The sequence below is a fragment of the Camelus ferus genome, chromosome 13 (genome assembly GCF_009834535.1).
Source record: "Camelus ferus isolate YT-003-E chromosome 13, BCGSAC_Cfer_1.0, whole genome shotgun sequence".
NCBI classification, from domain to species: Eukaryota; Metazoa; Chordata; class Mammalia; order Artiodactyla; family Camelidae; genus Camelus; species Camelus ferus.
This window is the reverse complement of record NC_045708.1, coordinates 1048533-1076010: the sequence shown is the minus strand read 5'-3', so window position 1 is coordinate 1076010 and position 27478 is coordinate 1048533. Positions and strand designations below refer to the sequence as shown.

The following is a 27478-nucleotide window of genomic DNA, read 5'->3' as shown; positions in this document are numbered from 1 at the left end:
CTTCTTAACACTGTTTCTGGCCTTGCCCTGCGCTGCGAAGCTGTGCTGGTGAGAAGAAAGGCCGGAAAATGAAATCCTGGACAAGGAGCTGGGACCTGCTAGTGGGGGACAGTGGCTTCTTGAAGGTGCCAGCCGGCGACCCCAAGGAAGGGGCCAAACCGCCTCCAGATCCGACCTGGTGCCGGTGGGCACAGGCCAGGGCACCTCCCGGGCCAGGAAGGCGTCTGCGTTTCAGCCTGTTACATGAGAGCTGGCCAGAAGCTGGTGAAGGCCTGTCTCCACCTGCCCTCACCCAAGGGTCCACCCCAGGCCGAAAACCAAAGCAGTGGGTGGCCTCTGCATCCAGAAAACGGGGTACACAGTCAGGGGTGCACTCCAAAGGGGCACAGGGGCTTCAGCAGCAGGAGGGGCTGGGGGACCACCCAGGTCCTGCCCTGTCCCTCCAAGAGGGGCCTGCCCACAGCTGGTGGAGCCCCGAGGAACTCGGAGCCTGTCCCCAGGGCCTGGCTCCGTGTCACAGAGCTGTGAGAGCAGAAGTGAGGCCAAGAGCTGCAGCCTGTCTCAACCAGGCCCTCCCACCAGGGTCAGTGGGGCCTCAGAGGCTGCCCACCCCCCCCCCCAGCTCACCTGGCTTCTTTCTCTCTTGCCTAGTCTCATGGCTCCCTTAGTGCCCCTGGAAAGGGCCCTTCTCCTAGGCTGGGATCCCTCTGGTCAGTCTGGGGGTGCCCCCTACCCAATGGGGCACAGATGCAGATACTATAATCTGCTCCAGGCCCTGAGCCCTCAGGACACGTCCAATGCCTCCTCCCACTGCCCTCCCCCAGGACCCTCTCAGGGACCTTCCCCAAAGCTCTAGTCCAGCTGTGGCCTGTGCCTGGGCGCCCGGCTCTCCTAGCTCTGTCCCCTACAGTGTGTGGCCTCCCAGACCTCTCTCTGTCCATCCCCTGAGCAGAGAAGCTGGGAGGGGTCAGGGGTCTGCACTTGTAGGGCCTGAGCGGTCACCAGTGTAAATACCCAGGTTCCAAAATCTGCACTCCTCGTTCTGTCCCGGGCCCCAGAGCACCTTCCATGGGCCTGCAGGGGATGCCAGCGCCCCACCAAGGGGGCCCCCTTTTGACTTCCGGCCGCAGGGGGCGAGCGAGCATCCCGCAACGGGGGATCGGCACCTCCTCTGACTCTGACGTCCCTCTCAGGACTTGGGGGCTATCCCAGGAGCCGCTCGCCATCCCGCGCCACCCCGCGTGCACTCTCCCCTTCCCGCTCTGCGCTTGCCCCTCAAGGCCGCGTCAGCCCGCACGGATCTCTGCACGGACCCCATTTAACACGGTCTCGCGCGAGACAGCGCGGGCCCAACTCAGTCCGGCCCCAGGCCCCGCCCCCGCCCGCCCTCCCGGCCCCGCCCGCCCTCCCGGCCCCGCCCCGCCTTCCCGGCCCCGCCCCGCCTTCCCGGCCCCGCCCCGCCTTCCCGGCCCCCGCCCCGGCCCCGCCCCGCGCGCCGTGACGCACGAGGTGCGCGCCGTGACGCACGAGGTCCGCGCCGCACGCCAAGCCCGGCTCCTACATCAGGCGCCTTCCCGTGGGTGCGGCCGTCCTGGACCCCGGCGCCATGGTCCCCGCGGCCGCCAGCCCCCCGGAGGTGGTTCGCGCGGCGCAGAAGGATGACTACTACCGCGGCGGGCTGCGGAGCGCGGCGGGCGGCGCCCTGCACAGCCTGGCGGGTGAGGCCCGCCCCGGGGGCCGTGCGGGGGGTCCTGGGCGCCGGCCTGGGGCGCGAGGCGGGCGGACGAGCCCCAGACCCGCCGGCTCAGCGCGGCCGCCCCGCCGAGGCCTGAGCTGAATCAGGAAGAAGCCGAGCGCTCCGGGCTTTGCCCCCCGGCTGCCGGGGGCGCGGGTTGGGGCCATGCACCAGGTGTGAAAGAGTCCACGGCGCTGGGGACACGAGGGAACTTCATTGGAGCTGCGGCGGTGGAGCCCAGCGGAGAGGCAGGAGCGTGGGGCAGATTCCGGACCACAGCCGGGCTCCTGTTCGGAGCGACCAGAAATTCGGGGCATAGTGGCCGTCAGCAGGCTCTGAGCAGGAGAGGGACAACGACCAGAGTAAATGGCCTGTGTATTGTTCTGCCGACACTCTGACTTACACTCTGTGCCAGACGCTGTTCTCCGTGCTTTGGGCCGTTAACGCATTTTCTCAGAACATCCCTGCGAGTAGGACTTGTAGTTCTCCTCCTACACACAGGGAAATGGGGACTCCAGAGATACCTTGTAACTTGCTTGAGGTCACAACCAGCAGTGTGGGGCTGGGATTTGTGCTGATGGGTGGTCTCGTGCTTCTGGTCACTGGACTACACTGTCTCTGTGGCCTTTCTGGTCTCTAGAACGGTTACCCTGGTGGGTCCTGGAGCGGGGGTGGCTGCAGGTGGGCAGGTCTCAGGACACTCTCAGTGGCCCGGGCGAGGCAGATGGAGATGGAGCAGAGTGGACAGCATGGGTGGCCAGGGGAGAGAGAAGAGGAGTCTCCGCCTCGTGCAGGGATGTCTGGGCTGGGCCTTGGAAGCACGAGGGAGGGTCGTTCCTAATTCTTACCACTGCACGAGCCTCACCGCCACCCTGTCAGGAATGATGCTGTTTCTCTGCTCAGGTGCAAAGAAGTGGCTGGAGTGGAGGAAAGAGATTGAGCTGCTGTCAGATGTCGCCTACTTTGGTCTCACCACACTTGCAGGTTGCAGCCCCTGGTGGGACCCTGGGACTGAGGGGCCCAGAGGACAGGGGAGGGGCTGCCAGCAGAGTGAGGGTCTTCTGCAGTGCTTCCCAGTGTCCCTAGACTGGCCTGGATGCAGCCTCAGGGAAGGAGGGGCCCCTGAGCCCCTTCCCAGGCCCTGAGCCCTGGCCGGGCCTCTGAAAGCTCTGAGTTCCTGTCTTGTCTGTGTCCCCTTCATTCTTTTTGTGTCCCTGGATACTTTGCCCAGGATGCCATTAGGACCGTTTCTCTGGCTGAACCCATAGCCTGAGAGGGGTCTCAGCACCGAGCCGTGTCACAGGGCATGGGCAGCGGGGCCCCTGGTGGAGTGTCATCCTTTAGAGGAAAGGTAGGGATCCAGTAGAGAGGAGGAAATTGCTGGCAGGTCCCTGCCTGTCTCTCACGTGGGGCCCCCCCACCACCACAGGTTATCAGACCCTCGGGGAGGAGTACGTGGGCATCGTCCAGGTGGACCCGTCCCAGAGCCGGGTGCCCTCCAGGCTGCGCCGCGGGGTCCTGGTTGCGCTGCACACCGTCCTGCCGTACCTGCTGGACAAGGCCCTGCTCCACCTGGAGCATGAGCTGCAGGCCGACAGTGATGGCACGCGGCCCTTGCAGGGCAGCTTGGCACCCAGTGTGCGCAGCCCATGGGGGGCACGGCGCTGGCTGCACCAGCACGTCACCGCCCTGACGGAGCAGCAGCAGCGAGCGCTCCTGCGGGCTGCGTCCCTACTCAGGCAGGGCCTTGGGTGCCTCCAGCGGCTCCACGTCGCCTGGTTCTACATCCATGGTGCCTTCTACCACATGGCCAAGAGATTCACAGGCATCACCTACGTAAGTCACAGGGGTCACCTGGACCTACTCAGCTCTGGCTTGTCTGCATGGAGGGCGGGAGGCCAGGTGTAGGGATGTCACCCTGGTGGTGACCCTGCGGTGACCGCGTGGGGACCTGTTCCTGCAGCACCCTGCTAGTCTCCTCCCACCACCGTCTCCCCCCGCAACCTCGATGGACGGCTGGCACACCGCCTCCCCTCTTGGGTCTCAGTGATGCCCTTGCTTCCAGATTCACCCAGAAGGGTTTGCCTCAGGCCCCCTGCCTCCCCGAGGGTCTCCAGGCTCTCTACCCCCACCCCCTCCAGGCCTCTCTTGGTAGCGCCGCCCAGGCACCTGCACCTCCCTCTGCTCAGCCCAGCCCAGCCTCACCGCCCTCGCTCAGTGTTTAGTGTTTGCTGAGCTGCTGCTGCCGCAAAGGAGCCTGGAGACATGGGGGCTCCACCCAGTCAGGGCATGGGGGCTGCCCCAGGGCTCTGCCTACATGGGCACCCAGGGCCCTGCCTCTGGGCTCCAGCTCTGGCCCGTCTGGCTGACTCAACTGTCTCCATTCCCAGCTGAGAGAATGGAAACGGAAGTAGAAAGCAAGCTACTTCCCCTTCATGGGTGTGGCTGGGAGTTGCGGGCCTGGGGCAGGGTCTGCTCTCCTCCGCAGCCTTCTCTGCCAGCCTCTCTCTCTGAGGCCCAGGCCCCTGGCCGGCCCCCCAACTCCCAGAAGTCCTCACCTGCAGACTCCAAGCTTTGTGGCTGTCTTCCTCACTCAGTGCTTGGCTCCCACCGGGAACAGGGCCCTGAGCTGTCTGGCAGCGCCCTGGCCACCATTCAGTGCTTAGAGCTTGCAAGGCGTTCCTGCCCCCAACTCAGCCAGAGGCCCAGGGCTCACTGTCCCCTGGCACTGAAGGACAGGCTTTGGTTTCACTCACCAGGGGAGGCCTGGCCCCCTGGCTGCTTGGTGCCTTGTGCCAACTGATCGTGTGACCATCTGTCCGGGGCCCTGACAGCTCCGCGTCCGCCGCCTGCCTGCAGAGGACCCGAGGGCTCGCGCCAGCTACAGGCTGCTGGGGCTCGTATCCCTGCTACACCTGGCGCTGTCCGTGGGCCTGCAGCTCTACGGCTTCCGGCAGAGGCAGCGCGCCCGGCGGGAGTGGAAGCCACACTGCAGCCTGTCTCAGCGCAGGTGCGTGGGGGCGGCGCCAAGGGGGGGCTCAGCCTTGTGGCCGTCAGGCTCAGGGAAGGACTCGGAGGCTCAGTTCTGTCCTGTTGCCCCTTCTCCCACCAGGAGCCACGTAGAAGAGAGAGTGGTTTCCAGAAACTCCCTGTGCACCCTGTGCTTGGAGGAGCGCAGGCACTCAACAGCCACCCCCTGTGGCCACCTGTTCTGCTGGGAATGCATCATGCAGTGGTGCGACACCAAGGTGGGTGGCCCAGAGCCCAGGCGTGCAGACCACCCAGGGTGCAGAGGACTCGGAGCCTGCCCCTCAAAGCTCCTGTGTGGGCTGGAGGGGCGGCGCGTCTCTAAAGGCCCTGCTGAACTGCTCATGGGGCCACACCTGGAGTCTGGGGTGGCCCCGCTCCTGAAAGGCTCCCTAAAGGCCCTGCTGAACTGCTCATGGGGCCACACCTGGAGTCTGGGGTGGCCCCGCTCCTGAAAGGCTCCGGCCACCCCTGCCCTCAGGGTGAGAGCCAGCTGCTCAGCGTTGAGAGCTCAGGGCGTGGGGTCCACCGAGCCAGGTGGCCAGAGTGGAGGAGCCTGTGCCCCTCTTGTGCGCTGACTCTAGGGAGGAGGCCTTTTCCTGGCCCCCCCCCACACCTCCACCCAGCCCCTTCGTGAGGGCCAAGGCTGCGCCCACCTAGTGTACAATGCCCCGCTCCGTCCACATGCTGCCCGGGAGCTTTCCTCAGCCTCTGGGGCTCGGGGTCCCAGTTGCTCTGTGGGAGTCTCCTAGGGGCACAAGCGCTGCCTCCCTGAAGTGCTGGCCCCACGTGGAGTGCCTGGCAGGCAAAGGGCTGACTTCCAGGGGCGAGAGGGACCCAGTCCTGAGGGGTAGAACCGCTGGCGTCGTGAGATGGGACCACCGACACAGGCACGCACTCCCAGGAAGCTTGGGACAGCCACAGTCGTTCCGTGGCCAAGTGTCCTCACCCGTCCCGAGTCACCTTGTGGACTGGCCGGTCATCTCAGCCAGGCACTGTCCCTGCTCTGCGCCTGACTGCCCAGGGTTAAGGCCTCAGGTCTGCAGCCTCAGAAAACACTTTTTCCCTTCACCTATAGAGAGGAGACGTGGGTACATCCCATGTGTTACTGGGAATGCCGGCGGGGAGCTGGGGGCTGTCCTGGTCCAGCCTGTGACCCTCCTCCTCCCCCGCAGACGGAGTGTCCCCTCTGCAGGGAGAGGTTCCTTCCGCAGAAGCTCGTCTACCTGCGGCACTACCGCTGACCCGACGGAGGGTGGAGGAGCCCAGGAGGCTTTCCGACGGCAGGGGAAGAACTTATTCTCAAGGTCAACTTCACTTGCACAGAAACCATGACATCCCCGTTTGTTACTCTGTCACGAAAGACGCTGTGGCAGCAGCTCAGGAGAGCACTGGACCTGGCCGTGCACGGTTGAGCCTTCAGCGCTGTCAGCCCTCCCCGCACCCCACAGCACTCCTCCAGAACTTCCCTCCCCCCGACCGCCCACTGACACGGGAAGGTCCAACACCAGCCACATGGTGAGGCATGGCCGCGCGGCCAGCGCCGACCAGGAGCAGAGAACCAGTAGTCTGCTTGCCGGGCTGTGCTCAGGCCTGCAGCCCAGACGGCCCACAAGCCTCATCCCTGTCACGGAGCCAGTGGGGCGGCCCAGACACGGCCGTTCTCGGGGCAGAAAGCAAGAAGCCGTCGCCGCCACCTGACATGTCTGGCACGTACCTTCTAGCGCGTCAAGTTGGCTTCACATTTTAGAAGATGGAAGTGTGCATCCTGGCCTCCCAGCACGACCACCTCCTGCTTGGAGCGCCTGGTGGGCCCAGCCAGCCCGAGTGGAGGCTGCCCATCGCAGCAGGGTGCAGGCCGGCTGCCTACACACATCCCCACTGTGTCCAGCCCACTTTTTGCCACCTTTTTATTTTCAGGTTATAAAACCTACATAACTCGTGCCCAAGGCTGGACTTTGCCATAGGCATCCTCAAAACACTGGTTCCAGACGCGCTGGTGTGTTAGGAACGCCATGAGGATGAGCTGACTTGGTGGAGGCTGGCGGGCAGGCCCCGCCAGGCCCAGGGGGCGGGGCAGCACAGCTTCCAGCTGAGGACCCTGCGGCTGCTTCTCTGTGACTTCACGGACTCTGCGGCACGGTAACATTGCGCGGCAGGCCTCAGCTAACAGAGGTCAGGGCCCAGAGGCCGGGCTGTGACCAGAGCAGCAGCCCTGCTCTGGCTCCAGTGGGGGGAGCCTAGCCAGGGTTGGGGTCCATAGTTCCCGAAACTCCTTCCTTACACTCTCACCAAGTGCTCATCGTAGGTCTGAGTATTTACTAGGAAAACAGTATTAAAAAACGGGGGGAAGGAAGTCTAGTTTGAACACCAAGTGCTGCAGTGTGGTGACAAGCACTGGTTTGCATCCATTCACACACGAAGGTTAAAATTCAGGGTCGGGCACGAAAGGCCTTAACGTGGCCTCTGAAAAGCAAGGAGTCCAACCACAGGTATTGGAACCTGGAGGAAAAAACACGGGCAGTGGACAACATTTGGTGCGTGAACAGGACAGCGGAACCGCCCAGAGACCCGAGACCCAGCAGGAAACGCACCGGTGTGCCAGTCGGCGCTGGGCCGGGGGGCGGGCCCCAGCTGGCCATCTGTCCTGCTGCCCGCAGCAGGGACGGCTTGCCTTTGGGGCGGCTGTGCCTCTCCCGCCAGGGCTGCCCAGGCGCAGGGAGCTGGAGTGTTTATTCAAGAGTACAAGAGAGCGGGGACACTGTCTTTAATAAAAGTTGGCACTTAAAAGTCACTTAGTAAAACGCTTACGTCTGTTTGTTTTTACCACATCAGAAAAGCTGACATGCAGGTCAGGGCCGTGTCTCCCGCAGGAAGTGAGAAGCCATGTGTTAAAACCCACAAAACTGGTCACTTACCAGTTGTTTCTGAAAAGGGGCTGCTGCATGAGAACAGGTTTAAATGAAGAACAAAACAACTTTTCATGTATCAAAAAAAAGTGTCAAAATAATCTCAAACAATTAAAATATAATATATATTTATAGTTTCAGGCCCTCAAAAGCAATCATGGTAGGTAAAAACAGAGTTTTGAGTCACCATGAGGGAGGCCAACCTGACATCTCCGTGAGATGAGACGGAAACTGGCATCAGAACCCGGAGTTACTTGAAAACCACCTTTCAAACGGGAAGCTCCTTCACACACATGGGAGTCGGGGGAGGTCCTCCACTAGGGCCACGGGGCCGGGGCCGCAGGCGGGCGTCCTTGGAGGTGGCGGCTGGGCGCATCTTGGTTCCTCCCAGCGGACAGTGCCCGCCCACCGTCCCCAAGCCCGCCCGGCCAGCCGCCCAGCCCGCGTGTTACTAAAATTCCGTCCTCACCTGACCAGCACTGAAAAATAAATCAATGCGATTCGGTTTAAATGCCAGTTTCTTCAAGAACCTGATATTTCAGTTACAAATAATCGAAGCTCCTTTTTAAAAAGAAAATGACTCCCTTGTAATCAACTACTTTATGTGAAGAAAGGCGTGGTGACAGCGCCGGGGACCGCCCAGGGCCGCAGCAGGGCCGGCGTCTAGCTGGCGAAGGCCTTGCCCACGTCCTCCTTCCCCTTGTACGTCCTCTTGCCGTGCGTGAACGGGATGTACCGGTACTTGATCATGTGCTGGGGACAGACAGACATTTCAGCACAGATGCCCAATGAACCGCCTCGCCCAAACCTGCAGCCCGGCTTCTCTATGTACCGGGCATGGAAGCGGGGCTGCAGCAGAAGCCCCCAGTGCCCCGGGGACACGGAAAACCCTTCCATGGCACCGCTGGGAGTCCCGGGGAGGGGGGCAGGTTCCGTGACCGCTGTGTGCAGGAAGAAGGCACCCAGGCCCCTGCTGCCTGGTGGGTGGAGGTGGGGATGGGACGAAGCCGGGCTGTCCCATCTGCCCAGGCCCATACTAGGGTGATGTTGACATAACATGCCGTCATCATCCGGGAGATCCTGGGCCCTGACTAACCCCCAGGACACAAGCCAGACCCTCAGGCGAGACCCACGGCCTTGCCTGCCCCACTCCCAGAGAGCTGTGCTGAGAACCTGTTCGCTGGACGCCTAGACAGTGGTGCTGGCGGGAAGCGGGCCCCACCCTGTCATGGACCCACACAGACAACAGGGTGCACGCAACCCTCCCGGCTCACAGGCCTGAGCGTCTCTCCTCGTAGTGCTACCGGTAACTGGGCAGCAGCTGCCACCTCCTGGTGCAGAGGCACCTTGGCTTTTACCTTTATCTGCCTCTTCATCGTGATGCAGAAAAGCATGATGAAATACATGACCAAGATGGGCCAGAACACCGGCACGTTGAACGCCTCGAAGAAGGTGCAGACCATGGCCACAAGGATGCCCTTGGTCGCCGCGTGCCTTAACGGAAGAAGACAAAGTCAGCAGTGCTGCCGACACCGGGCACCAGCTGCCTGGGGCCCCGTGGAGGGTGTGCGCCCCCACTCAGGCGGGGTGGGCACTGTGGGTGGTATGTGTAACGCACCACGTGGAACCACAAACACCGTTCTTACTCGCTTGGAAGCTCAACATTTTCTGCTGAAATTACACAAAGCAGAAAACACCAGTGGGGGCGCCAAGGCTGTTCAGACAGGCGGCTGGGAGACGGCATGGAGGCCCGAGTGCTGCTGGGCCCCCATCCGGAATAACCCGTCCCAGCCTCTCGGGCCCCACACTCGCCGGAGGCTGCACAGTGTCCTGAGAACCAGGCAGCCAGGCCGCAGGGCCGCCCTGGCTCCCTCTATCCGCTCAGGCTCTGTTTACAATCCCCTCAGCTCTCCCTTTCCTGGAGCACAGAGGCCCGCCTCCTCGGGGGGCTGGCAGGACCCGACCTTGCCTACTTTGCGCCTGGCCTCCCAGGAGCCCTCGGGTTCGGCGTCTCCCACTCACTGCATGCGGACGCGCCAAGGAGCCCCCAGAGGGCCCACCGTGGGCGGAGCAGCACGCAGGCCAGACTGGCTGTGCAGCCTGTCCCTCCTGAGGCCGGAATCTACCGAGAACCAGGACCCCCGCCCCAGAAGCAGCCTCTTCTGTGTGGCTTCAAAGAGCTCTGGTGTTAACTGGCATCCAAGAAGCCGCCGGGCACTGGGCTCTCAGACAGAGGCCCCCACGACCCACCTCCACGCCCAGCTGGGCAAGCACTCACACTGTGGGTGAGTGAGCTTCAAAACAAGGAAACACAAAGCTCGCTTCTCTGAGGAGTTGAAGCTGCTGGCTCACCAGGACACAGCCTCTGTTCCCGGGGACCAGGCACCTCGTCCCCGACCACCTGCGGGAGGCACTCACCAGAACTTGAACTCCGGGAGCCTCCGGATGAAGGGCCGGAACTCCTCGCTCTGTTTGGTTGGTAACGAGGGGCCGTCGTCTGAAAGGCAGAATGTCCATCAGAGGTGGCGCAGGTCTCCCATCTTTTTATTTCCAACACTGCACTTTTAAGTTTCCCTAGAGCTTCTGAACTAGCAGGCCTGATACGCAAAATACAAATTTACATCACGTAACCAAAGATACAGTGAGGATGTTTAGCCACCTTAGAAATCAACTTATTGCTTGGAAGATTTGTATTAGAACTTCTTTCTAGGAAGATCACATATATATACTTCAAGTGACTGCATAAAAATTAACCACACGCCAATTTTCAGGAACACATCAACTGTGTGACATGAAAATATGTTAAAATACAAGGAAGGAGCAACGGCCACAGCTCACAAGAGAAGACGTGGGAGCCGCGAGCACCTGCTCCCGGGGGCTGGGCTCAGGAGGGCACCCCCGCCCCGCCCCCGCGGGAAGGTGCCTCCCGCATCATGCATGGAGAAACTGAGGTCTACAGAGGGGCCTCTGATTTTCCAATACCCCCATATGGCAGCATAGATCAAAGGGTTGTTTCCTTTAACGTGTTCGTTAAATACCGTACAGAGAAAAGTCACAGGCTCTAGTCACAATTTGAACAGTCCGGAGAAAACGTCCAGGCTCGTAAAGTGTCTCCCTGCCACACCCAGGAGGGCACTGCGGGCAGGGAGCCGCCTCAGGTTCTCCTGCGGCAGGATGTGTGGAATGATGACTCACCACGTTTGTGCCCCGCCCCCGCCCCCGCCCCACCCCAGGCTGGCCTCGCAGATGTGGCCCAGGTAGGCCAGGAGCAGTGGGAGCCAAGAACATTCAACACATCGTCCTGGGAAACCAGAGAGCGCCACCGTCAACGGGGCCTGACCGTGGGTCAGTTGCCGGGGCCTCCATCAGCCACAGGGAGCCACCCTCAGAGCCTGGTTTTGGGAGAAGGGGGCCTGGCCGGTAAGCGTGAGCACGATGGAGGGGTCCCGGCCCACATCGGCTCGGATACAGGGCACAGGGCCCCGCCTGCCTCAGCTCCCTGTCACCACAGGGTGGCTGAAGGAGCGCCGGCCCCTCGTGACCGGTCGGGGGTTAACGAGCCCTTCCACAAAGTACCGCAATCACAGAGGCTCCAGGTCCGTGTTAAACACCCAGAGGACAGTCTCAAGTTTGGATTTCAAATGTTTCTAAAGAAAATGGAGCAATCCTGTGAAGTATACAATCAGACCTCCCCAAACAGGGCAGAGCAGACGGTCTCTACCTGAGTCTTCCATCAAGGAAGGGTCCACTTTTGGAGAAAGGAAGGCTATGAAGAGGTTGAGATGGTAGATCCCCAGGGCGTAGGTCACGATGTACCAACCCTGGAAGAGAAGCAGACGCAGTCAGTGACACCACCCTGGAGGGGCCCCTGGTCTGGACAGAACCTGAAGCACGGGGGTCACAAGCGAGGGAAGGACAGCAAACGTCCCAGGTGACAGCTTCTCTCAAACTCTGCAGTGTGTCTTAAGAGTGGACAAGCCAGGGTCCAAACAGCAAGTGCCTCCAAACACCCATCAGACGCACCCAGTACCTACAGCCACCAGCACCTCCTGCCGGGAACGCAGTGGAAAGGAGGCGTTTCTCAAAGCCACAGCCCGAGCTGCACCAGGGGCCCCTGCGTGAGGACGGGCATGGCTGGACACAGAGGACACCGCTGCACACGCCAGGTCACAAGCTCTGCCCAAGGCCAACAGCCGACCCGCACGACAGGGCCTGAACCATCCTCAAGACACGCTGGCCCAGACTCCCAGGGGCGACGTACACCGCCGCCGCCACTGTCAGGACTGCTAATAACCTTTGCCCGGAAGAAATCCAGGATCGAGAAGTCAGGGAAGCCAGGCAAGGTCAGAAGCACTGTGGCGGCAAACCTTCCACGGGGACAAAGAAGGGGCGTGCCCGCACGCCCGCCGCCCACACAGCGGCCAGCGGCCAGCGCCCCGACAGAGCCGGCCGCATGGCCTGACCTAGTCCACTGACGGCCAGTGAGTCTTCTTTTAACGGAAGCACTGGGGATGGAACCAGGACCCCGTGCATCTACGCACATGCTCTCCCACCAAGCTATGCCCTCCTCCCACCTTATCCGTTTTAAGAGCCTAAAAATTTTCCCGCAAACAGGATGGGATCTTCCTGCTTTAAATGTTTCCAGGTCAGACAACTGAGAACCAGCTGAGAGAAGTTACCAGTTCCACGTTCACACAGCTGCAGCTCACAGGGCTGGAGGGAGGCCCAGTCGGTTATAAACTCAGTTTGCCACACAGGAACCCAACCTGTGTGGGAGGCACCTCTGCCCCCTCCCAATTCCCCAGATCAAGATTTCTAGGTCATTCTTCCCATCAGAGAATGGACCACGGTCCAAATTTTTTTTTTAATCTGAAACCAATCACAGAAAATTTAACATTAATTGCAGACACCCAAACAGACCACGTCCCCGGCCTTCAAGGGGAACCAGGGTCAGGCTTCCTCAGAGAACACGTATACAGATAAGAGCACCCAGAACGGGTTTCTACGTTTAGTCTAGGCAGGAATTTCCCACGGCGCCAACAAGCACAGCGCCCAGTAAACGAAGTCTCCACCCAGGTGCCCACGACCTCCTCAATCCTGGGGGTACCAGGGGGGCGGGGTCTCTTTCCATGACAAAAAGTCTTTCCCAGCCCCAGGAGAGAGAAAGCTCTGGACAAGGCCTCAACCTGCCGTCCTCTGGACACGAGGCAACGCTGGCTGACCTCCTCTCCGGGCCTGCGGAGAGATCCCACCTGGAACCCAGGTGGTCACCAAGGGCTCAGGGAGGAGGCCCTCCGGCACCACCACCGGCACTGCGGCTGGCCCTCCTCGGGCACCAGCACGGCTCCCGGCACCCAGGTGTGACGAGCCGGCCCACGAGTCTCCAGCCCCCAGAGTCCCTAGGCCGGGCTGGGGATGCCACAGGGTCTGCTGTGCAGACTGGGACGCCAGAGGGCGCTGCCCATCTCGCCAGGCCCCAGGCTGACCCGGAGGCAGCGCTGGGAGCCCCAGCACCAGAGCCTGAGGAACCGCAGGCGAAGCGTGAACAATCCCAGTGCAAAGGACGGGCACCGACACTTCCCTTACGTTCGGTGCTCAGCCGGAAAGTGATCGGCAGAGAGCACTTCCTGCAACACAAACCCTGAGCGCAGAGACGGGGCAAAGGCAGCAGCCCGATGCGCGGCGGCCCCCCACCGCGGCCACACTCACCTGCAACAGGTAAACTCGAACCATGTAGACGAAGCTCAGGCCCAGCGTCACCACCCACCGCAGGGCCGTGTGAGGCGTGGACTTGTCCAGCCAGGACTGATAGATCTGGAGGAAGGAGAGTTCCCACGCGTCACAGAGCCCACCGCGCCTCCCGCAGCGCACCCCCCGCGCTCTCAGCTTCAGGCTCCAAGTCACCAACACAGAGCAGTGACTACGACTCATCCAAATTTTATCTGGAATAATTCCTGAGGCAGCTCCATCCCTTAAGCAAAAGTACTACCAGAGCACCTCTCACAGCAGGTGGTGCCACAGCACTGGCCAGAGGGGTCACCACGGGGAGGCCTGATTTCAGCCCCGGAGAGGACTGGCCTGAGGACGGCAACGGGAAGCCGAAGAGCCGCCACCTGCACACAGGACTCCGCCAACGCCCGCTGCCCTCGGGGCCAAGCCCACCCCCCAACCCCAGCCGCCCGAGCTCCGCGGGACCAGAGCAGCGTGGAGCTTAGTTTCACATGTGCGCACGCGTGTGTCCGTGCGTGGGTGTGCATCTGTGTCCGTGTACACGTAACTAGTGTACACATGTGTGGTCTGACTTTAATTCTAAAATTTTAATTGTGAAGTTCAACCTCTCATAAAAGTAAAGAAAACATCTGGCCCCACGCATGCCGTGACTTGGCTTCAATAATTATCAGGTTTTCCAGGTGCTATTTCTTAATTTTAAAAACCAGTACACTTTCAGTTCTGAACCAACACAGCGGTACGTGCAACTCTTCACCAAGTCAGACTTCCTCCTCTGAGACAGAAGCCCACGCACAGCGTGGAGCGCTGCGGGCCGCTGCAGCCTGGTCTGGCTGAGCGCGAGCGCAGACTGGGCGAGGGGCTGTGGGCCCTCCCTCACCCCCGGGCCGAGGCGACGTGGACGTGGGTGGCGGGGAGAGGGGACATCAAGGGCAGAGCAGGACCTGCCGAGTCTGCGCCACCCAGGAGCTGAGAACGGCTTCCATGTTTTAAAGGTTGTTGGGCAAAGACGCAGAAAAGGATGTGAGCTAGGCTGCGTGGGGCCCCCAGGCCTGAACCACTCACTGCACGCTCTCTGCAGGAGACACGGGAGGCTCCCGGCGGTGGGAGGAGGTGATTCTGAGAGTGAACATGAGACCGAGGGAGGCGACCCTATCCATGGGGACCTATCCGTGGAGACCGCAAACAAACACACCCCGGGCAGTGTCCCACAGCCAAATGTTTACATGATTCAGCCACCCAAAAAACCCACCTGTCCAAGTCTCGTGAAGAATCTGTACACCATGGAAGGCTTCCCATGGACGGACTCCCCCACGCTGTCACCTTCGGACATTCTGGAAATAGAATACGGACTTTTAAACAAAGAGCGCCCATGGGTTTGCTCACCTCGCCCTCTTCCAGCATCACTGCACGGGTCTGCTCAGTGCTCATGCTGCACCCTCGGCCCCTGCTTCCGTCCGTGTGTCTACCGCAAGTTGGCCAGGGAAAGAAGCAAGCAGGCAATGCGCTCTGGCAGAGAGCCAGGAGGGCAGGCAGCGCGCCAGTGGCCCTGGGTGCATGCCCGCCTCTGCCAGTGGCCCTGGGAGCCACCCTCACAGACTAGGAAGTCCTGTGGACTCGACTCCGTGTCCACCTCCCTGGGGCTTGCCCACTGCGTGGACCGCTGCACCTGCCTCTCCCAGCACCGCCTCCGGCTGCTCCTGGGGCCCCCCTTGGTACCCCTCCCTCCTCTCAGCGCCACCCGATCCCCGACCAGCCTGCTCTCCACTGTGCCGGGTCACCTCCTGCTCCTCCCAAGACCAGGTCCCACTCCAGGAACAGGCCATGTCGCACGTGATCTCAGGTAATCAGCCAACCTGTCCCAGTTCCTTATCTGTGTGTGGAGGTAATCCTATCTGCTCCTGCCCGTTCCAGCCACTGTGTGACTCTGTGTGACACTGTGAGGACTTAGCTTCCAAGAACCCAGGTCACCAGGTGAAGCGAAGGGCACTGTCACCCCCGTTTCATGAAGGAGGGTCAGGCCTCAAACAGTTTAGGCCACTCGCTCAAAGTCCAGCAGCTCTGCCAGTGGGTGGCCGGAGCCCAGCCTGACCTCACGCCTCCAGCCCTGCACGGCGCCGCTGGACCATGGGACAAGAAGGATCCGGGAGACCCGGTCACTTGCCATCCCTAAACCGGTGAAGACGCCAAGCAAGCTCATGCTGCAGCACCTCGGCAGGGCTGGGGAACAGAAGTGGACTCTGGCTCTGACTTTGCTTCCAAAGCCCCTGAGCGGTGTGGCCTTAGCCTGCTCGTCTGAAAGGCACGGCAGCCCTTCCCGTTTGGACAGAAAGCTGCAGTTCACGATGCCCGAGCTGCCCCATCAACTGGCCTGTTCATGGCGGGGCCGGAGCCTGAACCACGCCTGCCCACACTTCCCGGGCACATCCTCGCTGCGTGCACTCACTAAGCTAGCAGGCTCATGACGTGATCCTGGCCCCAAGTGGAACAGGTAACCCAGGAGCACCAGCCCCTGCAGTCGAAAATCCAAGTACAACTTTACGGTCAGCCTCTGTATCCCAGGATCACTCTACGTATTTCAGGAAGAACATTCACAGTAAGCGAGCCCACGTACTCCAAACCCGTGTAGCTCAGGGTCAACTACACAACTCAGGTATTAAAATAACCTGAGCGGTCCCACCGCACGCATCGCCACGCCACACTTGTGTTACCAAGTGAAACCATGACTTCACGCCACCACTTCCTGGAGCCCTGGGCAGAGGGGCCGAGTGCCAAGGAGGAGACCCAGAAATGCCCTTTGCTCTCATGGGAGTCACGACCAAATTGAACAGGTGACCTGTGGCTCCTGGTCCTGTCTTTTTGGAAAGTTTGTTTTTACATTCAACTGGGGAGAATTCCGTATCTTAAAAGGGGCTAAATTAGAAGCTGTTACCTAGGAGGGCCAGCCACCCAACCAGCAGGCCAAAGCCTGACCAACAGAAAGCGACATCAGCAGTGTCCTCAGCCCTACGGTCCCCTAGGAATCTCTCCTTATCTTACTTCTTCACGACCAAAGTGCTTCCCATTAAAGTGGTTTTACTTAAAAGGAGACACTGAGAGCAATGCTAGAGAGAAGACACTTGGCTCTTCCTTTAGAGAACGTGCCCTAAGCAGAAACAGCTGCCCACAACGTCTCATTCTTTCACCTGAACGTGTGGAAAGCCTTCCAAGCACACGTTAACTGATTCCTAACCACCTGACAGACGGCACGTGCGTTAAAGCGTGGCCCCACACCTGAGATGGACTCGCTATCACTGACAACATCGGGAGTATGAACTTTGGAGTCAAACGGCCGCCTTCAGAACCCCGCTCTGTCACCATCTAGCAGTGGCCCGAGTCTATCTCAGCACACCCACTCCAGTCTGTGCAGCGGGGCACAGCACCTCAGCACCCTCTCCAAGGCCTCTGTGTCCACCGTGTTAGCATCAGCTCGGGGCCTGGCCCTGAGGCCAAGGCGAGGAGCAGGCGGGCCTCCCTCAAACACGTCAGACTTGTTCCTGGGTCAGGGTGCCCTTTGCACCAGCTGGTCTGCCGGCAGTCCTCTTTCCTCTGCTGTTTAAGGGCCGCCTCTTCAGTGAGGCCCTCTGTGACTGTCCAGCTGGCACAGACCCCTTAGGTCGCATCACCCTGTCTTATTTTGTGTGACAGGCATTTCTAACTTCTTTCCAGTTTACTTCTCTGTTTCCTCCTACTAGAATGCAAGCCCCTTGAGGGGAGCCTTGTCTGGTCCACTGCTGGGCCCTACGCCTACACGGGCCTGTCACATAGCTAGCAGCCGGTAAGCTGTCTGCCAGGCTCAACTGCTTCAGGCTCAGTGACTTGAAGACCAAGTAGAAACCAAGACAAACCAATCCAAGCAGAGACCACAAGTGTCACTTGCGGAGTTGTAGCAAAACTCACCAGGTGCCTAGTTCTCCAGCCATCGCTGCACCTGCTTCTGGAGTGGTCGTCACTCCTCAGAGAACCGCACACACAGGAGCAGCCTGGCATACGGGTCATCAGTTTGCCTCCCACCACTTTTCCTTCATCTCCCCTCCCCTCTTTCCTTGCGGGTCACAAGCACAGTAATTTCACACACTTTCAACCTCTGATGCTGTTCCCTCCGCTGATACTGCCCTTCCAGAGCTCATCGACTCCCTCGGCAAGGCCCCGGCGGTGGCTCCTCCCTCCCCGGAGCATGACCACCTTCCAGTCTCCTCCCGCCCTGGCCACCCTGGACCTGCACTCACAGGATCTGGAGACCTTGATTCACCTACGGGGAGCCGCCTTACACACCCCTCACGAAGTGAAAGACCAACTCGACTGAGAAGCAGGCGCCCCGGGAAACTCCCAGGCCCAGGCGCCAGGGCACGCTTCCGGAGGGCAGCTCTGGGCCGGTGCGCGGGGCGCCGTCGGGCGAGTCAGCCCGAAGCGCTAGTGATCTTCGTCCGCAGAATCGCCAAGAAGCGACCCCGAGCGACCCAACTTCATCGCGACGCTTCCTCCCCAAATCGCGCAGGCCAGCCCTGGATGAGCGAGGACACCCAGGGCCCCCGGGCCGGGAAGCCGACCCCTCCCAGGACGCGCCCGCGGATAGCGGAGGGCGGGGACCGGTCACCGCGGCGACCCCGGGGGCCCGGCCCAGCCTCCTGCCCCGCGCTCGGTCCCCAGGCCCCCGGGCCCCCCGCCCGGCCCCGCCTCGCCCGCCGGCACCTCGCGGTCCGCTGCGGCCGAGCGCGGTCTCCCGAGCGCCGCGGGAAGGAGGACGCGGGTGGCGGCCGCGCCGGCGCTTGGCTGGGTCCGGGAAGGGGCTGCCGAGCACTTCCGCTCCGTCCTGCGCGGCGCCGCCTCCCGGGCCTCCAAGATGGCCACCGGGGCGGGGCCAAGAGGCTCCAACAATTTCCGCTTCCGGTGCGGCGCCCAGGCCGTTGGCGAGGCGGTAGCGGCGGCGGAAGGGACGTACGCGGCGGAAATTCTCTGTGATGCGCAAGCGCAATCACGTCCTCTGGCTCCGGGTCAGGACAGCTCCACTCCAGAGATTGTTATCGCCCAGAGACTGAGCCCGAGGCCACGCCCCTCGAGACCAATGAGCCAGTGGAGGAGGACTATGTGGTTGCTAAGGGAAACCTTCAAGCGGCAAGATGGCGTCCTCCAGTGAGGGACGCCCCAGCTACCGCCCGCCGCGCAGGGACCAACCCGGGCGGCCTCCGCGGGACGGTAACGGCCGACTGCGCCCTACTGGGACTCCGTCGAAATGGGAGGGAGGCGGGCAGTGTACGGACGCTCGCTGCGCTCTCCCGCTTCACTTTGGGAAGTCCGAATCCAGGAGCCGGCGCCAGAACCCGCGGCTCCCAAGCCCAGCAGGGCCCCCCAAGCGCGTCTCCCCAAGCGCAGCTGGCCCTCCGCGGGAGCCCTCGTCTCCCCCGACCCTGGGAGGGACGCGCCTTCGCGTGTCCCAGTGCCCGCGGGGTGGGCGGACCCAGACCAGCAGAACCGGCCTGAGCCTCGGGACCGAGCCCGGAGGAACCCAAGGCGGCCTTGGGTGTCAGAAGGTTTGATAGGAGCTGTTCACAGAATCAAAGAAATAGGGCCAGAGTGATCCCAATCCACACCATTATCATCAGGTAGAACCCGGCCCTCGTTTACGGAAGATACTGGAGTCCAGAATCCGGCAACCCCATGCTTCCCCAGAGCCGCTCCCTCCAAGCTGGCCTTGAAACAGAGAGGCTGGTGGGGAGAGGGGTCCTGTCCATTACAGGAACTGCGGGAGTTGGGAGTTGGGGGGCGGTGTGCCCAGCAGCTGAGTGGCAAGAAACGAAACTAAGAAGGCCTTCCTTGGGTGCAAGTGGCGATTTTGTCCAGAGGGCCCTGGGTGGGGAGGGGGCGTGGGGAGATCCTGCAGAGAAATGGTGGGCTGCCCCCTCCCCTCTGTGCCCTCACCTTCACCCAGCTAATTCCGCTCGGCTCAAATGTCCCCTCTCCAGGAAGGCTCCCCTCCCTCCCACACCCCCTCCACCCTCCTGCCAACCCTCCCTGCCACCTCCCCAGGACCCTGCTCTCACTTGTCCTAGCCCACCCCTCCCCTGCCTCCCTGTACCGAGTAGCTGAGCATGTTTGCAGCATAAACAAACTGTGAATGGGTGGACAGTAAACAGGAGCATCGTGACCCCTTTGGGAAGCAGTGGGGGGGGGTCGTTCCCTGGAGGTGGGGCCACAGACACCTGGAAAAGCCCCAAGACCACCCCACCTCAGTGTTTGCCGGTCATCAGTCAGGTCACCTGTGTCATGTGCTTACCTGTGTGTCTCCTTTCGCTATTCAGGTTACGGAGTCTACGTGTACCCAAATTCTTTCTTTCGATACGAAGGAGAATGGAAAGGAGGAAAGAAACACGGTGAGGACCGTCCGTGGCCTCTTCCTGCAGCCTCACCGCTGACAGCCCGTTTCCCACTGGAGCTGGGGGCAGGTGGGCCACACCAGGTGCCAGCCACACTGGGCCCTCAGCTGTCACTAGTGCCAGAGAAGGGCCACCTCCTGCAGCCTTGGAGAGCCGGACTAGCCGCCCTGGTGCTCAGCTGGGAGACACCCCAGTATGCTGCTTTCTCACAGGCTCAGGGGCCCCCTCAGCCGGGGAAGCTGCAACCCAGAGGTTCTCCCTGGAGTGTTGGTTTGTTTTTGCCTTTCTGGTTTTGCTCTTCTTTCCCCTGATGATAGAGACCACCTCCTTTTGGAGAAAATCTAAGCAGCAGAGGAGAGAAAGGAGCAAGTGAAAGTCCCTTGGCGCCGCCCCCGAGGCAGGCCTGGCGCCCGGGGCTTCTGCTCGCAGGCTTATGTCTGCCTCAGGCTCTGCTCCGAGCGCCCTCCGCCCGGTTTTCTGCTGGAGGGTTGATCTTTCAGTATTTTCCTCTGAGCTATTTTCATATCCATTGACTGCCAGTGTTTGCTGTTTTTTGAACCTTTTGACTTTTATTGTAGTGTTTTTCACTTCTGTTCTGAAATTTCTAACTCTCTGCTTCCAGGCTGAGTGTGAAGGCTCATGTCTGAGCCTTAGACCCTGACCTGGGCAGAGTGGTCCTCCTCTTTAGAATGTACTCTGCTGTGTCACCCCACATCCACAGGCTCACTCTCCTTCTGCCCCTGTGCTGACAGAGGTGGGGCGGCCCTCTGAGGAGGTCTCGGGGGCAAGGTCCCTGTGCTTTTGATAGCTGGGACAGGACGCTCAGTCATGCTCCTCGGCTGTCCTCAGCAGGACCTTCCAGCCTGCTCTTCCCTCTGAGAACCTGGCCCTGCCGCGTGCGGGCCCCAGCAGTTACTCCCCACCACCACGTGACGTCATGATCCCTCTCGCCAGGTCGGGGGAAGCTGCTATTCCGAGACGGGGGTTACTACGAAGGCGAGTTTGTGGACGGAGAGATCACAGGGGAGGGCCGCCGGCACTGGGCCTTGACAGGTTAGCTCCACGACTCCATCCTCCTAAACAGTCCCCAGTGTAGGTTGGTACCTCCCGTCTGGATGCCGAAGGCCTTCCATCTCTTGGTTTCCCTAAGTTGTCTATGGCCTCGTGCCAGCTGGGGCCTGGGTGGCTGTGGTGCCGCCCTCAGCTTGGCCAGGTTCCTGTCTGCAGAACCCCAGACCCTCTCGGGCAGTATGGTCAGTCCTCAGTGGAGAGAAGGCTCACCCACAGACTCGGACCTGAGGGACTTAGCCCTGGGCACACAGATGCCCCAGAGAGGGTTGCCTGCGGTGGAGTCTGCACTCACATGGTACCCAGCATGGGGGACCAGACCCACCAGTCATGTTTTCCCTTGTCAACCAGGGAGGGTAGTGAGATAAAGGACACCCTATCGTCCTTGCACACTGGCTGGGAGGAGCAGGAACTGGCTCTAACCTCCTTGCCCACACCAGGGAGCACCTACACTGGACAGTTTGTTTTGGGCGAGCCTCAAGGACATGGCATCATGCTGTACAAAGCCGGCGGGTATTACGACGGGGAGCTGTCCGGCGGCGCGAGAGAAGGTCTGGGCCACGGGAGGGTGCTGGGTGTTGGCCGCGGGGCAGGCGCACTGGGGGCCTGGACGCTAGCCCTCCCGGGATTGTGATTCGGGGCCTGAGTGGGGTCAGGGGAGTGCAGCCCCTCTGCGCAGGTCTGTGCCTGGGGCACGGTCATCGCCCACTGTGGCCTCACGAGCCACCCAAACCCAGGGACTCAGGTCTCCATTTTATCATGCTGGGTCCTGGGGATAAGCAGTCTGGCCAGGTGGGTCTCTGGCCTCTCACTGGGTGGTGGCAACTTGGCCAGGCCTGTGGGTCCCCAGGGTCCTCACTTTCAGTCAGGAGGCCACGTCTGGGGGTGGGCAGGCTCTGCCTGAGGTGAGCAGAGCAGACCGTGGAGCAGGTGCAGCTGCCTCTGTCTTTCCACGGCCTCTCAGGTAAGAAGTAGGAATATCCTCCACCTCCTGGGTGTCCAGACCCTGAAAATGCCAACTGAACACAGCCGCGGCCTCATGAGCGCGGCCTCTGGCCTTTCGGTCCTTGGAGCAGCTCGTTCAAGGCCCAGCACCATGTGTTCCCAGCGTGACCTGCCAACAGGTCTTCCTGCACAGCAGCCCCGCCCCAGCCGGACGGCAGAGCCCTCAGTCTCAGAAGCTGGGGAGGCGGGGCCCTTCAACCTCCACTTGGGGCCTCCGAGAGGTGGACCTGGAGCCGCTCCTACCGCGGGGTGATGTGGCCCGGCTCTGTGGGCGACCCCAGCCTCTTCCAGACTTGCCCCTCCCCGCTGGACACGCGGTGACCCCTCGCCCCTTCCAGGGCAGGGGCGTCTGGTGGACGCGGACGGACAGGTGTACTGCGGGTCGTTTCATGACAACAGGCGGCACGGCCGAGGGTGGATGGTCTTCCGGTGAGTTGGCTGCCCAGGTCTGCCTCCCCTTCGAATGCTCAGCTGTGAAGTCTGTGTCTTTTGATCTGATTCTGTAGTTTCTCCCTTAGTTACTAAAATTAGTTGTGTGTGTATTTTGTAAAAAAAAATTGAACCCCCGCCTACCCACCCAGTAAAACACCTGGAGGGGCAGGGGGGCGGGCAGGCTCAGCTGGGCGGCTCCCACACGCTCTGCTTTCGGGCCTGCTGCTGGGCGTCATTTAAATCCGAGGCAGTTTTCCTGCAAATGCTGCCCTTGGGATCTGCAGGTTCCCCCCACCCCACCCCGCCCAGGCCGTCCTCGTTATCCTGCAGACCTTCACACCTGGGACCCGGCGAGGGGGGCCGCGGCCGCTGCAGGACCAGGCCTCCTGCCACCGCACCCGCCGGGCACCGAGGCAGCCTGCCCCTCCGGCCGGGCCCTGGCAAGGCCAGAGCTCGCGCCATCTGTTCCGGGCCTATTTTTGCCTCGGTCCCGGTGGCGCGTGCTGAGCGAGCCCCGGTTGGGGGGAGCTGTCTGCGTCAGCGCCGCCACCTGACCCTCCCCGGCCTGAGCGCAGCCTCCGTCTGTGTGTCCCTCAGGAATGGTGATGAGTATGACGGCGACTGGGTCCAGGACCGGCGCCAGGGCCACGGGGTTCTGAGCTGCGCTGACGGCTCCGTCTATGAGGTAACTGATCCGGGCCCTGGGCACAGCTCAGGCTGCTCTTCGTGGCCAGCGAGGCAGGGATGCAGACTGTCCCCACTTTACTGATGAGAAGACTGAGTTTCCCGGAGCTCCAGGGCCTCCAGCTGACACTTCGTCCAGCCTGGTTCCCGGGACTCCCTGCCACCTGCCACTCCTCATGGGAACAGCCTGGTGGTGCATGTTTGAGGGAAATGAGCTCGGGCCCAGGTGCCCCCAGACAACCTGGGGGAACCCCCCCCGCCCCCCGTCACCATGGCAGCTGCTGCTCTTGGGTCAATGGGGTGTTAGGTGAGACGAGGCAAAGGAATGCAGGCTGTGGGGAGACCCCCTCGGGCCCCAGAGTCAACACCCTCTCCTTCCTGGACACCGGCCCATGTGCCAGCCAGGAGCCAATGGGCGGGAGCTGAGATGCGTGTCCCATTAGCACTCACTCCTGTGCCCAGCTGGTGGGGACAGCACACCAGCCCTGCATGATGAGACCGTGTGGAGACTGCGTGGAAGGGTGAGGCTGGGCTCCGAGGAGGCTGGAGCAGGGCCGGGGAAGACAAGGTGGGAGGTCCGGGTGATCCCACACATAGCGCTGGAGCCACGAGGGGTTGGAGTTTGATTCTGACCATCATGGAAAGTGTGGAAGGAATTGGTGCCCTGATCCCTGTGTTTGGAAGGTCCCTCTGGTTCTTGTTCATTGAGAGAGGTGATGGCAGCCCTCGTGGGGTGTGGATCCAAACTGGGCTGGTTTGGAGGTAGAGGCGCCAGACTGGTTGGAGGGCTGGAGGTCAAGGCAGGGGCAGCAGCGGAAGAGAGGATGCTCCTGCATCAGGGCCCGGGTGTCGGACGGACAGTGGTGCCTGGACCAGAATCCACCTAGGCAACAGAAACGACACCAGCAACTGGACGTGAAAACGTCAGCCAGTGAAAGGCGGCGGCTGCTGAGAGGGGTAGAGGCAGAATATGGAAGAGCGCGCGTGCAAGTGGACCCGGGAGACTCGGGGTGGGCTGTGGGGACCGGCTTGCCAGGGCCCTCAGGCCTGACTGTTGGGCTGAGCGCCAAGGGAGAGGTGACTCGTGGCACATGGCGGCTTCCCGGGCGACTGAGCTGCCGCCGTGCTCGGCCGCGACGTGCCAGCTGCATCTGGGCCTCAGGAGCCAAGAGCTGCATGTGCTGGGCGCCTGGGACGCTCACGGGAAGGCGACAGTGATGAGGTCCGGTCTGAAGGCTCAACTCCAGCACAGCCCTGAAAGAATGCATCGTTTCTCAAAGCCTCAGGGCTGAAACGGAATTTGGTTGTGTGGGTTGCAGAATTACGAAGTCAGCTGAGTTGATGTCTTTGCCAAGTTTCTCGTGTGAAACAGTGAAGATTGGAACAGAACAGCCTGTGGGAGCTGGGAGAGCCCAGCCCCTCCAGAGACTCAGCTCCCGACAGACAGAGGAGACTCCGTGCACAGAGAATCCCACCGGGGATGCACCCCGTGCCTTGGGAGTGGACACTGGAGTCCCTTCCCTGCAGGGTCCACGCAGCACCGGCTGTTGACAGCCCCACACGGCAGCAGCCAGCACAGCAGAACGTTTCAGGGTCCAACTCCTGTAGCGCAGAGTCGGGCGAGGAAGGGTGGACTTGGGGCTGAGAGGCGGTAAACTGGTGCCCGGCGGGGGCCCTGTGAGGCGATGTGGCCTGTCAGGGAGCATGCATTCTTGCTCTGGTGGCCCAGGCTCCCCCAGCGGGCTCACCTCACCGGCTCAGAAGACAGAGCTCTGCTTAGGTGACCCCACCTCCCAGGCCCACTCCTGGGACCACAGCCCCAGTCCGGGCAGCTGGCCGCTGGCCTCCTCCTCAGGGGGCTCCCAGGATGCCGCATCCCCTTTGCTGCCACCTGCCTGGGCTGCTGCGGTCCAACCTCACGGGACCAGGCTCCCGGGCTCACCCTGGGTTGCCACAGCTGTTGGTCTGAATTCTCCAGAGCTGCCGAGGAGAGGACCTCAGGGATCCCGGCGTGCCGAGTCCCCCACAGTGCCAACACCTCGCGGGGCCGGGTGGACGTGGTACCTGTGTCTGGTGCCCAGAGCTCAAACATACACTGTCCCCGATGCTGGGCACCGCCTTCGGCTCTTCTGACTCACTGACCCTCCTGAATCCCCCAGGAGGTGCCTGTTCCCATTTCCCAGCCAAGGAGGCTCCCCCTCGTCCCGGAGCGACTACCAGACCGGCGTGGCCGATCTTCCAGAGAATCCCGAAAAGCTTCACCCTCCCGCTGCACCGCGAGCTCTGACCCCAGAGGATGTTCTGGACACCTCCAGGGCCTCGCCGTGGGGCTGCGGTGCCCTCAGCAGTCTGGGCGCGGTGGGGCCTCCCCCGCAGACGGCGGCTCCGCCCAGCAGGGGCGGGCAGGGACCGGAGGCTGCCGCAGCGCCCACCCTGCCGCACTCCGCCAGGGGGCAGCCCGGCCCTGCAGCGGCTTCTCCAGCCTGGGAGCTGGAGACGCTTCCCTCCAAGTGGACGAAGGGGCTGGATTTCAGACGGGAACGGCAGGAAGTGTGAGGAGGAGGCGGCTTCGTGTCAGTCGGGGGCCGCCCTCTGCTCCCCGCAGACCCCAGGACCCAGGACCAGGGTCCTCCTGGTGCTTCTGCCTCCCAGGGCTCAAATACTGCCCGCCTGCCCTTCCTGTTGTCAGGGACATCCCCACCTCTCCGGCCGCATGCTCAGATGACACACCGTCCCAGCCGGTGACCTGAGGGCCCTAGGCTGGCACACGGGCACTGAATGCCTGTGTCCCTGCAGCAACCTTCGCAGAGCGGCTTCTAGATGGTGTGGACACGGGGTGAGCACACCAGGCCTCTGGGGTCCCCGACGGCCTCGGTGAGGAGGGCAGAGCTGTGCGGCTGTGTCTGCTGCCAGGCCTCAGCGCCAGCTCCCCCTGCTCTGGGGACGCCCCCCGCCCTCGCCTCCACCCTCCAGTTGCCTCCTGGGCTTTCGCGGAACCCTCTCTTTTTAACTTCCTGTAAAATACAAGTAGCAGGAAGTTTACCACTTTAACCGTTCTCAGCTCAGCGGCATCAAGCTGGTTCCTGCTGTGTGACCATCCCCACCAGCTTCCAGATGTGAAACACCCGCCGCCCACCCCCCCAGCCCCCGGCCCCACCGCCTGCCCCATCTGTGAGTCTGACTCCAGGGACCTCGCATGAGGGGAGTCTCAGCGGGTTTGTCCTGTGGTTGACTTATTTCCCTGAGCACAGCGTCCTCAGGCGTCTTCGTGTTGAAGCAGGTGTCAGAGCTCCCTTCCTTTTTAAGGCTGAGTAATACTCCGTCGAGTGGCCATTCCCGCCATGTTATGTCCGCCCACTCGCCCACCAGCGGGCATCTGGTCTGTTTCCACGCTTGGCGACCATCCGGGTCGCTGCTGAGAGCTCGGCGGGCAGCTCTCTCGGGCCCTGCTTTCAGTTCTGGGAACAGCGGAACTGCTGGGTCACATGGTAGCTCTATTTTTAACTTTTCAAGGAACCGCCACACCGTTTTCCATTTTCCGTTCCTACCAACAGTGTGCCAGCGTTCCGATTTCTCCACATCCCCCCAACACTTATGCTTTCTATTTTTTAAAAGAGCCCTTGTAAGGGGCGTGAGCCCCTCAGCTACGGAGCAACTGCGGTGGCCTCAGCCCCGCGGCCCCGCCTCCCCGGGCCACCGCGCCTCCTCCCGTGGCCCCGCACTCCCTGCTCTGGAGCTCATCCGAGGGCTGGCCCAGCGTCACCACCGCCCGGGTCCGGGAGCACATGCCCCTAACACGCTGTCACGTGGGTGGCAAAGATGCCTCGGGCACGAGGGATCTCTGCCCTCTGATTTCCACCCTCAGAGCATTTGCCCCAGAGCGAGGCCACAGGGTGCCCTCAGCCCTCCCCCTCCTCACTCCCCATTGCTCCGGGATCCGCAGAGCTGCCCTGGGCCGCAGACCTACCAGTGGTCAGCTTTTATTTCTCAAGGTGATTTTATTTCTGAAAAGATGGAGCTCACACTCGAGCACGTGAAACCAGGGCAGCCAGAGTCCCGGAGGACACGCACTCTGTGTCTGCAAAACCACCTCTGCTCCCTGGGCCCCGGGCTCCTCGATGCATAGCGCCTTAGTGAAACTTGGAGAGCTAGTTCTAGAAAAAGCTTATTCCTGAAAAAAAATGTGGTAAAGCTTCTTCTGTTAAAAAATAGGAACGGTATATCCCAAAGCCAGAGTGGCTCCCCTCTCTCACCATGGGGCCGGGAGGTCAGGCTTGGTGGCTGGTCGCTGCGGCCGGTTTACAGACAGTCAGAGGGCGCCTCCCACCTTGGCCCCCCTGACGCCTCCGGGTGGGTGTGGGAGCCCCAGTGTTCCTGGCTTGCGTTTTTTGGAGCCCCTGTGCTGCCCCCACCTCTGTGGGCCACGGGGACACACATGCCCAGTGGCGGGGAGCCCACTCCTCCGTGGAGCCTGGGGA

General features: G+C 61.7%; 3 protein-coding genes across 9 annotated transcripts in view; 2 read left to right on the top strand and 1 right to left on the bottom strand.

Moving 5' to 3' along the window:
- The first annotated feature begins 1518 nt into the window (after positions 1–1518).
- PEX10 (peroxisomal biogenesis factor 10) lies at positions 1519–7566 on the top strand. Of its 2 annotated transcripts, XM_032494973.1 has the most exons (6): positions 1519–1718; positions 2639–2719; positions 3165–3571; positions 4570–4745; positions 4848–4983; positions 5938–7566. In XM_032494973.1, the coding sequence occupies exons 1-6, from the start codon at positions 1607–1609 to the stop codon at positions 6004–6006; spliced, it is 981 nt and encodes a 326-aa protein (XP_032350864.1). In that variant the 5' UTR covers positions 1519–1606; the 3' UTR covers positions 6007–7566. The 2 variants fall into 2 exon arrangements, with proteins under 2 accessions (XP_032350864.1, XP_006187397.2); XM_006187335.3 differs by lacking the exon at positions 1519–1718 and having other exon boundaries at positions 1725–2719.
- Positions 7567–7774: 208 nt separating this feature from the next.
- On the bottom strand, positions 7775–18280 carry RER1 (retention in endoplasmic reticulum sorting receptor 1). Of its 6 annotated transcripts, none has more exons than XM_032494974.1 (7): positions 18130–18280; positions 14651–14732; positions 13381–13485; positions 11393–11492; positions 10090–10168; positions 9030–9165; positions 7775–8424 (listed from the first exon to the last, which is right to left on the bottom strand). In XM_032494974.1, exons 2-7 carry the CDS (start codon positions 14729–14731, stop codon positions 8335–8337), a joined length of 591 nt encoding a protein of 196 aa, XP_032350865.1. In that variant the 5' UTR covers position 14732; positions 18130–18280; the 3' UTR covers positions 7775–8334. The 6 variants fall into 6 exon arrangements, with proteins under 6 accessions (XP_032350865.1, XP_032350866.1, XP_014416938.1 ...); XM_032494975.1 differs by having other exon boundaries at positions 18135–18254; XM_014561452.2 differs by lacking the exon at positions 18130–18280 and adding an exon at positions 17667–18065.
- An 80-nt stretch (positions 18281–18360) lies between these two features.
- MORN1 (MORN repeat containing 1) overlaps positions 18361–27478 on the top strand; it is a 52631-nt gene continuing 43513 nt past the window's right edge. The window contains exons 1-6 of the mRNA XM_032494971.1: positions 18361–18968; positions 19737–19880; positions 20766–20864; positions 21320–21430; positions 22223–22313; positions 22914–23001. Of these exons, the coding sequence (XP_032350862.1) occupies positions 18671–18968; positions 19737–19880; positions 20766–20864; positions 21320–21430; positions 22223–22313; positions 22914–23001 (831 nt within the window). The 5' untranslated portion in view covers positions 18361–18670. The remainder of the gene's footprint in view (positions 18969–19736; positions 19881–20765; positions 20865–21319; positions 21431–22222; positions 22314–22913; positions 23002–27478) is intronic.

Excerpts from the sequence above, each read along its gene's own strand:
- RER1 (XM_032494974.1), bottom strand. The coding sequence starts at position 14,731 with ATGTCCGAAGGTGACAGCGTGGGGGAGTCCGTCCATGGGAAGCCTTCC. Across the intron at positions 11,493-13,380 it reads TTCGAGTTTACCTGTTGCAG|GGTTGGTACATCGTGACCTA; the intron begins GTGAGTGTGGCC and ends CTTCTCTTCCAG. Across the intron at positions 10,169-11,392 it reads TTCCTTGATGGAAGACTCAG|ACGACGGCCCCTCGTTACCA; the intron begins GTAGAGACCGTC and ends TCTGCCTTTCAG.
- PEX10 (XM_006187335.3), top strand. The coding sequence starts at position 2,485 with ATGGGTGGCCAGGGGAGAGAGAAGAGGAGTCTCCGCCTCGTGCAGGGA. Across the intron at positions 3,572-4,569 it reads GATTCACAGGCATCACCTAC|CTCCGCGTCCGCCGCCTGCC; the intron begins GTAAGTCACAGG and ends GGGCCCTGACAG. Across the intron at positions 4,984-5,937 it reads TGCAGTGGTGCGACACCAAG|ACGGAGTGTCCCCTCTGCAG; the intron begins GTGGGTGGCCCA and ends CCTCCCCCGCAG.